Source organism: Ambystoma mexicanum, chromosome 6q (assembly GCF_040938575.1).
Source record: "Ambystoma mexicanum isolate Mex_15411 chromosome 6q, UKY_AmexF1_1, whole genome shotgun sequence".
NCBI classification, from domain to species: domain Eukaryota; kingdom Metazoa; phylum Chordata; class Amphibia; order Caudata; family Ambystomatidae; genus Ambystoma; species Ambystoma mexicanum.
Genome location: NC_090937.1, coordinates 1,663,589,260 through 1,663,603,483, shown reverse-complemented (window position 1 = coordinate 1,663,603,483; position 14,224 = coordinate 1,663,589,260). Strand labels below are relative to the sequence as shown.

Sequence of the window (14,224 nt, the reverse complement as noted above, 5' to 3'; positions counted from 1 at the left end):
TCCACTTCGCTTAGCAGCACGCAGAATGGTCGGCCAGGTGCGGGTTGCCCCTTAGTTACCCGGCCTTCCTCCGATTATGGTTACAATCAATCATCACTTTAGTAGCCATGTGTCAATTATTTTACTGTGGTTGGCCTTCAGACTGCATCTTCTGTCTGGAAAAGTTCTGATATCTCTGCTTGGTCGGATGCCAAGCGTATCTGTTAGCCCTCGCTTCTTCTTCCTCAGCTGGTCACGTAATTCCTACACCGTGAATTTGTCTCTTTTCTCTCAATTTGCGTATTTGATTCTCATTTCACCCACCACCTGCCTTTGCCTTCTTATCTTGACCTTTCAGAGGCAGGATATTCTGTTCTTAGTTTCAATTAGATGTAGCTACTGTTCGCCTCTTTTATTAGTATGACCTTGGCTTCCTTGGCACGAGTTGCCTCTGCTGAGTTTTGTTTCAGCCGTCTCTTCTCGTTTTGCTAAATATGAATTTCTTCTCATTTGGCCTTTAGTAACCTGGATTTATTCTGTTTCTTTTGCAACGTAGAAATATACTTATGAGGTAGATTATGTATAATGGCGCTTGCCACACTACTCTTCTACTTCAGCATAGCAAGCCGCACTGTTTTCTTAGCTTTCTTGTGGTTCCAAGCATATTTACAGGTGTAAACTGGTCGACTAACTTAATTTTGCTTACAGCTTAATTTTCTTACATTTGGACATCATTCTTTTATTTTAGGTTCACAATATCCTTACTCATGGCATTTTATCTCTTTGTGTCATTCTCGGGTCGTCATTTCTTCTATCTGTGAATCTGTCCGGGTCCTCGTGACGTCACCATTCGTCTTCCATTAAGACCTTTTTGTTTTTTTCCGCGTCTGTACTTAGGCAATCTTCATTTAGTTTCATTTGTTGGTAGGGATTTCTTAATGGATACCTTACTGTCCATGGTTTTCTGGGTATCGGTACCTCAATAGGTGCTGCTCTTCTGATAGGCACGAGTCAAAGCCCTACTGCGGCTCTCTGCTGGTTTATTTCCTCATCATACATCCCATATTCGGGTGTGAACGTTCCTGGTACTTCAAAATGTGCGACTGGAGTGAAGGTTTTATTTGGGACCACCTCTACACATCGTTGACTGCCGAGATATTCTTTGAAGAGTAGGGCCTTATGGTCCGTCTTGAAGTTGACGATGACATAAAGAACATCTTGGCCTACAAGTAAGGCAATGCACCTACGCCCAACGGACAAGACCCGGCCTGGAGCAGTCCCAGGCGACTGGTTACTCAAATGGAAGTGCACTCGGGTTCCTCATTCAGGAGCCAAATGAGAAACCCCAGGCAGAGGGGACGGTTAGGTGGGAGGGATCATTTTGGTATCAACAGTTCTTCTTGTTCAAGATTAATTTAATGGCTGACCCAAAAGAGCCAATCTCCTTGTTGTTGGCTGGCTCTTCCGTAAGGGAAACTGACCCGAATATCTCCGACCTCATGGTGGTCCCTTGTGCACTGGTAAATTATGATCGTGATAAAATGTACCTGATTCTATATAGGTATGCTGGTTGAGGATTTTGTGCTGTGCTGGTGTTAGTTGAATAGACAGATTTTCAGGGATTGTGTGAAGGTCTGGTGGTTTTCCTCAGTGCGTAGATGTTTGAGCATTGAAATCTAGGGTTCAGTTGAGAGGACGGAGAACGAAGATTGTCAATTAACTGTAGGGTTTAAGCTTGGCATTGTTACTCCGTTATTTGCTATTTGGTAGTACAGCATCAGGTTTTTCTGCTCTGAGCTGCACACCTTTACATTCCCCACTTTATGGTGAGCAGCATCCGCTAGGCGGAACTGATGCCGTTACTTTTCCACTTCAGCGTTCGTATGAACTCGAACTTGATGACGAGCAGCAACCGTTATGCAGAACTGACACTGTTACTTTTCCACTTTAGCTTTCGTATGAAACCGGACTTGATGGGGCTTGTTGTGATGCATTTGAGTGCAGTGGATTCTAGGCCCCTGCCCTGAATGGCATAATGGGCAGTGCACCATTGCGTTAAGTGAACCCTTTGTTGGATTGGGGGCCAATAGATTGTTCGGAGGGCAGATGATATGTACTTCCCAACTGCTGCGGTTTGAGACCTTTGTAGTTATCTATTCAGTAAGTAATTTTGTACTTCCAGGTCGAGGTTTGCGTACTCTTGTTTGAGAATACTGGAATGGTCACTGCCATGGCTGTGTGTGTTACGTTCCGGTAACACATGATGCGTTGGATCGTTTAGAGGTACAGGAAGCAGCTCCTATAATGGTTTGAGTGTTATGTTGCGGCACATCAAGGCTCTGAGGCTTCTGACTATTACCATAGGCAAAGAGCAAGATCCCATTTCATTGGGTCAAGGGATTGATGTGGGGATCCTTTTGTGTAGTGCCTCAAATGATAATCTCCGTTTTGGTTACAGTGATTGTGAATCATCCAGAGTCAATGAGTGCACAGTCTATGGCGAGGTCTGTCCGATTTGAGAGTTGTGTGTGAGCATGAGGCTCATTAGGGTATCAGGAGCCCAGCTAAATCCTGTGAGGCCTGGGTTCTGAGTAGGTTTCATGAGCAATGTCATGTAGATGTTTAGAGGAGGATTGGTAGACGAGATCCGTGGGGTACCATATACAGGAGTTTGTGGGGACATGGCATAAAATGGGACCTTGTGTGTTGTTTCAGTCTTAATCGTACGGAACTCATCCAGCATAGAGCAATGCCTTTAATTTGATGTTTAATCTATTTTAGCAAGGTCTTTTGTTTGATAGTTCCGGAGGCGGCAGAGATGGCAGATGCGACTACTTGAGCAGTTGGCGTCTGCATTGTTTTTAGGGGTTTTCACATACAGCCTAGTGCAGATTCTATTTCTCTGTGGTGATTCGTGGAAACGGTGATTGCTTCCAATCTGTTCCTACCTTGGGGATGAGTCTGTGGTTTTCTGGCTCATTGAGATCAGCTGTGGGTTTTCTGGTATTTCAAAGGTATGAAGGTGAACACCTTGCTCAAGTGGTGGACGCATGGAATGATGAGAGCATGGATTGGCACAAGGGTTGGTGATGGCTTCTGAGCTGTCATTGCAGTATAATTGGCAGTGACTGCATTGACAGCACCACATTGTGGCTGAAAGAACACACATTTACATTTACGAGATGGAGCTATACTTGTTGCCACATAGAGGGCTGGGGAAATCCAATGTGCCTCCCCTATGGCCCACCCGTGATATTGCATCTTCAGCCGTGGTAGAAATGTACCAAAGAAGTTGTGGAATTGTGACCCAGGTGGGGAAGGAGTAGGAAGGAAGGCAGCAATGTGCAACACATTTTTCAAAGGTTGCAGTCATGCTGGTTGACAGCCAATTGAGTTGAAACAGATTTCAGTTTAGCTGTAACCTCTATCGGGTGTTAACCTCTATCGTGTGGTGGGTTAAGTGGAGAAAGTGTGCTTTAACTTCACAAAGAACAGTTCTGGAATGGTGGAAATGGTTGCAAAAAGTAGTGGAACAGTTAACAGCAAACAATAAAAGTAGCGTAACCCGCTCCTGACCGTTCCCGCTCACTTCGACCACTGATGTTCAGGAAGATATATCTGCACAACATGTGATTTTGTTCATTTCATGTGCGTTTTCTGCCATGGTATTCGTCATGGTCCGCTTGCTTTAAGCCCTCTCTTGAGTAATCTCCTCTCTGGTTCCCATTATATCCACACTCAGAGCCTACCTTGTCCTACATCCTAATTCTCAAGTTCTATCAGTTTTTCACCTCATTGATGACAACTGTCCTTCTGGGCACTGCGTGTTGCTGCATTTCTTCCTCCAAGTAAAGTAGCTGTATAGGGCATGCACCGTTTCTGCTCATACTGCCTCCTTTTGGAGTGCCTGATGTCTCCTTTTGGAGTGCCTGGTGTCTCCTTTTGGAGTGTCTGGTGCCTCCTTTTGGAGTGTCTAGTGCCTCCTTTTGGAGTGTCTGATGACTCCTTTTGGAGGGCCTGGTGTCTCCTTTTGGAGTGCCTGGTGTCTCCTTTTGGAGTGTCTGGTGCCTCCTTTTGGAGTGTCTAGTGCCTCCTTTTGGAGTGTCTGATGACTCCTTTTGGAGGGCCTGGTATCTCCTTTTGCAGTGTCTGGTGGTGGTTGGAGATTGTCTTCCATTGCACAGGTGGGCCTTGCTCTGCTAACAGCTGACCAATTGATTGCCTTTGGAATGTTGCCTTCTCTACAGTGTGTTCGGAATCCGCGATATCCTTTTAGAGATTACCTGTCATCACCTCCTGTGATGTAGCATCCATGCATTCATCGGTATATAGGTCACAGCCAGCGCTGCAGGTGAGCAATGTGAAAGCCACTTCTATTCCTCCCAGCCACCCAGATAATATGGAGTGAGTTCACTAATAGGGGCACTAGGATATGCCACTCACATACTAGGCAGCCTTTTTGCTACCACCCAGAAGGTTCCACAACTGTGTTTTGGTGAGAGGTGCCAACAGAGCAGTTCCATGGGAAGGAGGTGCACCATTGTTGCTGCCAGACCTGGAGATGAATTCAAAGACAGACCAGAATCGCTGCAGGTGAATGATTGACCAGGTGCCATTAAGTATCTATCCTAGGTAGATACCCGTTTGCCTGTGGACTGGTGGCGGTGAATTACATGCTGTGAGGAGGACGCCGACGGAAGGGACGCACCATGCATATTTTAAGCAGCATGCAAAGCACAAGCTCTAAGTGCAGATAGAGGAAGTTGGGGTTTGGTGGGGACCTGGGGCCCGTGTGACTTCTTTGCAAAGCTTGGCGGAACTGTGAGTATATCGCAGGACCCGATCTGTCACTGTATAAAAGCACCGTCTGCTGGTTTATGTATGACCTAAGAAGTAAGGCCGGGCCCCTAAATGGTGCCCAACACCATAGCCACTGATGGCCAATAAGCTGAACCCAAGGAGAAGGTTACTAATAGTAGCACCAGTGGTGTCACCCAATAAGGGCTGGCAAATGACAGCCGTGTTCCCTAAAAAGGCAGCGGTGCCCAGTACAGATGGCCCAGTGAAGGTCAAGTTGATATGTCCATGCTACCACAATGGGGGCGAAGGTTGCATATCCCTCTTTCGGCATCCTCGTCATTGGTCATCGAGTGTACTGGCGACGTGAGCTCGACGACTGCTTCAGTGGTCTCTCATAACTCCAGTAACGGGTGAACCAAGTATTCTAAGGGTAGTGCGACTGATTCGTCTGATAGAAGTTCCTGTGATCATGCCGGGAATGAAGGCTCACAAGCACCCTGGAGAAATGAGTGATCGTGCCTTGGGTAGGGAGTGCTCTACATGAACATATGGGAAGGAAGGCTCACAAGCACCCTGGAGAAATGAGTGATAGTGCCTTGGGTAGAGAGGGCTCCACATGAACATATGGGAATGAAGGCTCACAAGCACCCTGGAGAAATGAGTGATCGTGCCTTGGGTAGAGAGGGCTCCACATAAACACATGGGAATGAAGGCTCACAAGCACCCTGGAGAAATGAGTGATCGTGCCTTGGGTAGGGAGTGCTCCACATGAACACATGGGAAGGAAGGCTCACAAGCACCCTGGAGAAATGAGTGATCGTGCCTTGGGTAGGGAGTGCTCCACATGAACACATGGGAAGGAAGGCTCACAAGCACCCTGGAGAAATGAGTGATCGTGCCTTGGGTAGAGAGTGCTCCACATGAACACATGGGAATGAAGGCTCACAAGCACCCTGGAGAAATGAGTGATCGTGCCTTGGGTAGAGAGGGCTCCACATGAACATATGGGAATGAAGGCTCACAAGCACCCCGGGGAAATGAGTGATCGTGCCTTGGGTAGAGAGTGCTCCACATGAACATATGGGAATGAAGGCTCACAAGCAGCCCGGAGAAATGAGTGATCGTGCCTTGGGTAGAGAGTGCTCCACATGAACATATGGGAATGAAGGCTCACAAGCGCCCTGGAGAAATGAGTGTTCGTGCCTTGGGTAGAGAGGGCTCCACATGAACATATGGGAAGGAAGGCTCACAAGCGCCCTGGAGAAATGAGTGATCGTGCCTTGGGTAGGGAGTGCTCCACATGAACATATGGGAATGAAGGCTCACAAGCAGCCTGGAGAAATGAGTGATCGTGCCTTGGGTAGAGAGGGCTCCACATGAACATATGGGAATGAAGGCTCACAAGCGCCCTGGAGAAATGAGTGATCGTGCCTTGGGTAGAGAGGGCTCCACATGAACATATGGGAATGAAGGCTCACAAGCGCCCTGGAGAAATGAGTGATCGTGCCTTGGGTAGAGAGGACTCCACATGAACATATGGGAAGGAAGGCTCACAAGCGCCCTGGAGAAATGAGTGATCGTGCCTTGGGTAGGGAGGGCTCCACATGAACATATGGGAAGGAAGGCTCACAAGCGCCCTGGAGAAATGAGTCATCGTGCCTTGGGTAGAGAGGGCTCCACATGAACATATGGGAAGGAAGGCTCACAAGCGCCCTGGAGAAATGAGTCATCATGCCTTGGGTAGAGAGGGCTCCACATGAACATATGGGAATGAAGGCTCACAAGCGCCCTGGAGAAATGAGTCATCGTGCCTTGGGTAGAGAGGGCTCCACATGAACATATGGGAAGGAAGGCTCACAAGCGCCCTGGAGAAATGAGTGTTCATGCCTTGGGTAGAGAGGGCTCCACATGAACATATGGGAAGGAAGGCTCACAAGCGCCCTGGAGAAATGAGTGTTCGTGCCTTGGGTAGAGAGGGCTCCACATGAACATATGGGAAGGAAGGCTCACAAGCGCCCTGGAGAAATGAGTGTTCGTGCCTTGGGTAGGGAGTGCTCCACATGAACATATGGGAAGGAAGGCTCACAAGCACCCTGGAGAAATGAGTGATCGTGCCTTGGGTAGAGAGTGCTCCACATGAACATATGGGAAGGAAGGCTCACAAGCACCCTGGAGAAATGAGTGATCGTGCCTTGGGTAGAGAGTGCTCCACATGAAAATATGGGAATGAAGGCTCACAAGCACCACGCGGAAATGAGTGATCGTGCCTTGGGTAGAGAGTGCTCCACATGAACATATAGGAATGAAGGCTCACAAGCACTACGGGGAAATGAGTGATCGTGCCTTGGGCAGGGAGTGCTCCACATGAACATATGGGTATGAAGGCTCACAAGTACCCTGGAGAAATGAGTGATCGTGCCTTGGGTAGAGAGTGCTCCACATGAACATATGGGAATGAAGGCTCACAAGCACCACGGGGAAATGAGTGATCGTGCCTTGGGTAGAGAGTGCTCCACATGAACATTTGGGAATGAAGGCTCACAAGCACCACAGGGAAATGAGTGATCGTGCCTTGGGTAGGGAGTGCTCCACATGAACATATGGGAATGAAGGCTCACAAGTACCCTGGAGAAATGAGTGATCGTGCCTTGGGTAGGGAGTGCTCCACATGAACATATGGGAATGAAGGCTCACAAGCACCCTGGAGAAATTAGTGATCGTGCCTTGGGTAGAGAGTGCTCCACATGAACATATGGGAAGGAAGGCTCACAAGCACCCTGGAGAAATGAGTGATCGTGCCTTGGGTAGAGAGTGCTAAACATGAACATATGGGAAGGAAGGCTCACAAGCACCCTGGAGAAATGAGTGATCGTGCCTTGGGTAGAGAGTGCTAAACATGAACATATGGGAAGGAAGGCTCACAAGCACCCTGGAGAAATAAGTGATCGTGCCTTGGGCAGAGAGTGCTCCACATGAACATATGGGAAGGAAGGCTCACAAGCACCCTGGAGAAATGAGTGATCGTGCCTTGGGCAGAGAGTGCTCCACATGAACATATGGGAATGAAGGCTCACAAGCACCCTGGAGAAATGAGTGATCGTGCCTTGGGCAGAGAGTGCTCCACATGAACATATGGGAAGGAAGGCTCACAAGCCCCATGGAGAAATGAGTGACCGTGCCTTGGGCAGAGAGGGCTCCACATGAACATATGGGAAGGAAGGCTCACAAGCACCCTGGAGAAATGAGTGACCGTGCCTTGGGCAGAGAGTGCTCCACATGAACATATGGGAAGGAAGGCTCACAAGCACCCTGGAGAAATGAGTGACCGTGCCTTGGGCAGAGAGTGCTCCACATGAACATATGGGAAGGAAGGCTCACAAGCACCCTGGAGAAATGAGTGACCGTGCCTTGGGCAGAGAGTGGTCCACATGAACATACGGGAATGAAGGCTCACAAGCACCCTGGAGAAATGAGTGACCGTGCCTTGGGCAGGGAGGGCTCCACATGAACATACGGGAAGGAAGGCTCACAAGCACCCTGGAGAAATGAGTGATCGTGCCTTGGGCAGGGAGGGCTCCACATGAACATACGGGAAGGAAGGCTCACAAGCACCCTGGAGAAATGAGTGATCGTGCCTTGGGCAGAGAGGGCTCCACATGAACATACGGGAAGGAAGGCTCACAAGCACCCTGGAGAAATGAGTGATCGTGCCTTGGGCAGGGAGTGCTCCACATGAACATACGGGAAGGAAGGCTCACAAGCACCCTGGAGAAATGAGTGATCGTGCCTTGGGCAGGGAGTGCTCCACATGAACATATGGGAAGGAAGGCTCACAAGCACCCTGGAGAAATGAGTGATCGTGCCTTGGGCAGGGAGGGCTCCACATGAACATATGGGAAGGAAGGCTCACAAGCACCCTGGAGAAATGAGTGATCGTGCCTTGGGCAGGGAGTGCTCCACATGAACATATGGGAAGGAAGGCTCACAAGCACCCTGGAGAAATGAGTGATCGTGCCTTGGGCAGAGAGGGCTCCACATGAACATATGGGAAGGAAGGCTCACAAGTACCCTGGAGAAATGAGTGATCGTGCTCCACATGAACATATGGGAATGAAGGCTCACAAGCACCCTGGAGAAATGAGTGATCGTGCCTTGGGTAGGGAGTGCTCCACATGAACATATGGGAATGAAGGCTCACAAGCACCCTGGAGAAATGAGTGATCGTGCCTTGGGCAGGGAGTGCTCCACATGAACATATGGGAAGGAAGGCTCACAAGCACCCTGGAGAAATGAGTGATCGTGCCTTGGGCAGGCAGGGCTCCACATGAACATATGGGAAGGAAGGCTCACAAGCACCCTGGAGAAATGAGTGACCGTGCCTTGGGCAGAGAGTGCTCCACATGAACATATGGGAAGGAAGGCTCACAAGCACCCTGGAGAAATGAGTGACCGTGCCTTGGGTAGAGAGTGGTCCACATGAACATATGGGAATGAAGGCTCACAAGCACCCTGGAGAAATGAGTGACCGTGCCTTGGGCAGGGAGGGCTCCACATGAACATATGGGAAGGAAGGCTCACAAGCACCCTGGAGAAATGAGTGACCGTGCCTTGGGCAGGCAGGGCTCCACATGAACGTATGGGAAGGAAGGCTCACAAGCACCCTGGAGAAATGAGTGACCGTGCCTTGGGCAGGGAGGGCTCCACATGAACATATGGGAAGGAAGGCTCACAAGCACCCTGGAGAAATGAGTGATCGTGCCTTGGGCAGAGAGGGCTCCACATGAACATATGGGAAGGAAGGCTCACAAGCACCCTGGAGAAATGAGTGATCGTGCCTTGGGCAGGGAGTGCTCCACATGAACATATGGGAAGGAAGGCTCACAAGCACCCTGGAGAAATGAGTGATCGTGCTCCACATGAACATATGGGAAGGAAGGCTCACAAGCACCCTGGAGAAATGAGTGATCGTGCCTTGGGCAGGGAGTGCTCCACATGAACATATGGGAAGGAAGGCTCACAAGCACCCTGGAGAAATGAGTGATCGTGCCTTGGGCAGGGAGGGCTCCACATGAACATATGGGAAGGAAGGCTCACAAGCACCCTGGAGAAATGAGTGATCGTGCCTTGGGCAGGGAGTGCTCCACATGAACATATGGGAATGAAGGCTCACAAGCACCCTGGAGAAATGAGTGATCGTGCCTTGGGCAGACAGGGCTCCACATGAACATATGGGAATGAAGGCTCACAAGCACCCTGGAGAAATGAGTGATCGTGCCTTGGGCAGAGAGGGCTCCACATGAACATATGGGAAGGAAGGCTCACAAGCACCCTGGAGAAATGAGTGATCGTGCTCCACATGAACATATGGGAATGAAGGCTCACAAGCACCCTGGAGAAATGAGTGATCGTGCCTTGGGTAGAGAGGGCTCCACATGAACATATGGGAAGGAAGGCTCACAAGCACCCTGGAGAAATGAGTGATCGTGCTCCACATGAACATATGGGAAGGAAGGCTCACAAGCCCCATGGAGAAATGAGTGATCGTGCCTTGGGTAGAGAGGGCTCCACATGAACATATGGGAATGAAGGCTCACAAGCACCCTGGAGAAATGAGTGATCGTGCCTTGCGTAGAGAGGGCTCCACATAAACACATGGGAATGAAGGCTCACAAGCACCCTGGAGAAATGAGTGATCGTGCCTTGGGTAGAGTGCTCTCCACATGAACATATGGGAAGGAAGGCTCACAAGCACCCTGGAGAAATGAGTGATCGTGCCTTGGGTAGAGAGTGCTCCACATGAACATATGGGAATTAAGGCTCACAAGCACCCTGGAGAAATGAGTGATCGTGCCTTGGGTAGAGAGGGCTCCACATGAACATATGGGAATGAAGTCTCACAAGCACCCTGGAGAAATGAGTGATCGTGCCTTGGGTAGAGAGGGGTCCACATGAACATATGGGAATGAAGGCTCACAAGCACCCTGGAGAAATGAGTGATCGTGCCTTGGGTAGAGAGGGCTCCACATGAACATATGGGAAGGAAGGCTCACAAGCACCCTGGAGAAATGAGTGATCGTGCCTTGGGTAGAGAGTGCTCCACATGAACATATGGGAATTAAGGCTCACAAGCACCCTGGAGAAATGAGTGATCGTGCCTTGGGTAGAGAGGGCTCCACATGAACATATGGGAATGAAGTCTCACAAGCACCCTGGAGAAATGAGTGATCGTGCCTTGGGTAGAGAGGGCTCCACATGAACATATGGGAATGAAGGCTCACAAGCACCCTGGAGAAATGAGTGATCGTGCCTTGGGTAGAGAGGGCTCCACATGAACATATGGGAAGGAAGGCTCACAAGCACCCTGGAGAAATGAGTGATCGTGCCTTGGGTAGAGAGGGCTCCACATGAACATATGGGAAGGAAGGCTCACAAGCACCCTGGAGAAATGAGTGATCGTGCCTTGGGTAGAGACCTTGGGTAGAGAGTGCTCCAACGTCTTGGCATGAGTGCTTATCCAGCCTAGAGGGTGGAGGGCTTATCAGTGCCTAGAGGGCAGCCTGTACCTATTCGCTCGCTCGCTCGCTCTCTCTCTCTCAACTCTTTATATATATTAACACGTTCTTCTCTCTCCTCTCGGTACAGTGCTTCTAACTCTGGACCCCGACACAGCTCATGGGTGGCTGATCCTGTCTGAGAATGGAAGGCGTGTGGCACGGACAGAGAAAAAGCAGCACCAGTTGCCCCATCCCAAGAGATTCACTGGAGCTCGCAGTGTCCTGGGCAAGGAGGGCTTCTCCTCAGGGAGGCATTACTGGGAGCTGCAGCTGCTTCAGGACGGACTTGGATGGCGTGTGGGGGTTGCCCACGAGTCTGTGAGCAGAAGCAACATTGCCACAGAGTCTGCTGCGGTTGGATTCTGGACTTTGGGCAGGTGGTCCAATGGACAGTATTCAGCTTTTACTTCCCCTTACTCCCAAGTGCACCCCCATCAGCCCCTTGCGAAACTAGGGGTGTATCTGGACTATGAGGGGGGCCGCTTGTCCCTGTACAATGCAGACACCATGGAAAGTCTCTACACTTTTACCAACTGTGTCTTTACTGAGAGGGTGTACCCCTACTGCAGGCTTTGGGAGCAAGCTGATCTACGCCTTGTGTAGGAGCATATACCTGCTTTCCCCTCCCCCTTCTCTCCTCCTCTGGTCCCTCCAGGTAAGGGCTGCTTGATGAGGGATTGTGTCTCTGTTTTGGCTCACACACATGTGACACGGATGTGCTAACTAGAACTATGTGAACTGTACATAGGAACATGACTCTGTTCTGTTAATGGTAAAATGTACTCTGGCTCTTCCTTGTTAACTGAGAATAATGGCACCTGGCACTGCTGTGTTATCTATTGATAATGGAACCTGGCACTGCTGTGCCACCTGGAATTAATGTAATCTGACCCTTCTGTGTTAAATCGGAAACATGTAGTCAAGCTTTGCTGTGTGACCTGAGAATAGTGAACCTTGTGTTTCTTACCCTTCCTGATCTGGCTGTTGCTTTAGGCACGGTTGATCACCCTATTCTTCTTTCTACCCTCACGTCAATCAGATTCTCTGGTCCTGTGCTATAATGGTGTTGCTCTTATCTTGATAGCCGTTGCTTTACTACCTCCAGGGCTGGCAAACATTCCGCTGTCTCTCCCTTACTTGTTCTGTCGTAGGTCCCCTCCCCTTCTCGCTCTATACCTCTCCCCTGTCTCCTATAATTTCTTTATTCGGACTTCACATTTCTTTTCTTTAATGTTTAAGAGATTTTTATTATTTACAATAACCACACAAAGCATAAAACAAAGTAACAATAAAGTACAACAACTGATTGGAACATATGCGTTAATGATGCAACAATCTAAAATGATCAGTTGGGATAAGTTGGAGATTTATCTCTAAAGGGGGTAATAAACCCAAAGTATGTTGATACGTGGCGAGGAGGGGATTAAGACATACATGTCAAACAAGACAGAACATAACAAAACATATACAAAAAGATGGGTGGGGTCAACAAAAAAGGAAAGTATGGATGCGGATAGTGCACAAAGATTGAATCTGATGGATAATTGTTAATCAGGGATGATATTGGTTAAACATTCTATAAAAGGTTTCCATTTTAATTTGTATTTGAGGAATAGCGAGGGGGTACACACAGTACATTTTTCTAATCTATGTATGTCACATACAGATTCCCACCATATCTTAAGATGTAGTTTGTCCAAATTTGTCCAATTAGATGTTATCGTCTTGATGGCTATCAACATGAAAAGGTTAAACAAATTCACATTACCGTGTGTAAGGTGAGAGTAAGTACAGAGTAAGTGTTGCCAATAAAGAGAATCTGGGGTATAAATCACATTGCAGATTAAATATTTTCTTGAGTACACCCCAAACTTTGAACCAGAAAGTTTTAACACAATTACATTCAAATATCATGTGCTTAAATGTTCATTAAGGTTGGAGGCAGCTCAAACATTTATCATCCGGTGAGGCCCCACATTTGTAGAGATCTATGTTGAAGGAAGAATATGTTTGTAATAGGCTTGCTGAGGTGGTGACTCTCGATATGTGTTTCCATATTGAAGGCCATTGTAATTCAGCGTCTGAAATAACACATTCTTGTCGCCAGGCTTGAAAACATTTCTGCATGGTGACTATTGAAGGGGTTCCTAAAAGAATTTTTATAAAAAGGTGAGGCAGTCATGAGGGAACTATGGACTGATTGTAGTCTGTCGACATCTGTAGTTATATTGTTACATATAAGAGATTCATAATGGGGGTGTGGCCTGGTGTGCATGGCGTGAAGCCGCAGAAACGCCAAGCTCCAGTCGAGATCCTAAACTACGATCCCGAAGAAGCAGTGAGATTGCATGAAAAGCTGCCAAAGTTACACTGGAGAATACACCCGGGCCCACCCGGATGGGAGGCCCGGGGCCGTAAGCTGGGAGGTGGGGGGTTTGTGCTAAGTCCGGTGGGGCAGCGCCTTTTGGCGCTGCCCCACTTAGCATGCACATGGTGGGGTCGGGCTGCTGGGTCCCTTTACAATGGGAACCCAGACAGCGCGTCTCCAAGACAGGAGGGTGAGGTGAGAGGGGCAGGTGACAACCGGCAGTCGCTGCCCCCTGTCACCTTGCCCTCCATACTTCAAAGGCCCCCCTTCCCATCCTGCGGATGCTGAGTGGGGGCCTTTTGAAGTTCAAAGAAGGGGCCGCCTTGCCCCCAGGCCGAATTCTGCCTTTATCTGGCGGGGGCAAGGTGGCCCTTCTCATGCTTCCTCCCCGTCAGCCACGAACAGCAGCAGGACGGCTGCAGGTCTAAAAAACCATCCCTCCCACCCTACAAATAACCGTAAGGAAAAGCTATAGCGAGGGCCAGGTAGAAGATGGAACACAAGCATATCATTAGGGGAGGCT

General features: G+C 49.0%; 1 protein-coding gene across 1 annotated transcript in view; it reads left to right on the top strand.

Moving 5' to 3' along the window:
* The window catches only part of LOC138517002 (E3 ubiquitin-protein ligase TRIM39-like), a 159,374-nt gene extending 146,729 nt beyond the window's left edge, over window positions 1-12,645 (top strand). Inside the window, exon 6 of the mRNA XM_069632503.1 lies at window positions 11,422-12,645. Coding sequence (XP_069488604.1) covers window positions 11,422-11,936 — 515 coding nt within the window. The 3' untranslated portion in view covers window positions 11,937-12,645. The remainder of the gene's footprint in view (window positions 1-11,421) is intronic.
* Window positions 12,646-14,224: the final 1,579 nt, after the last annotated feature.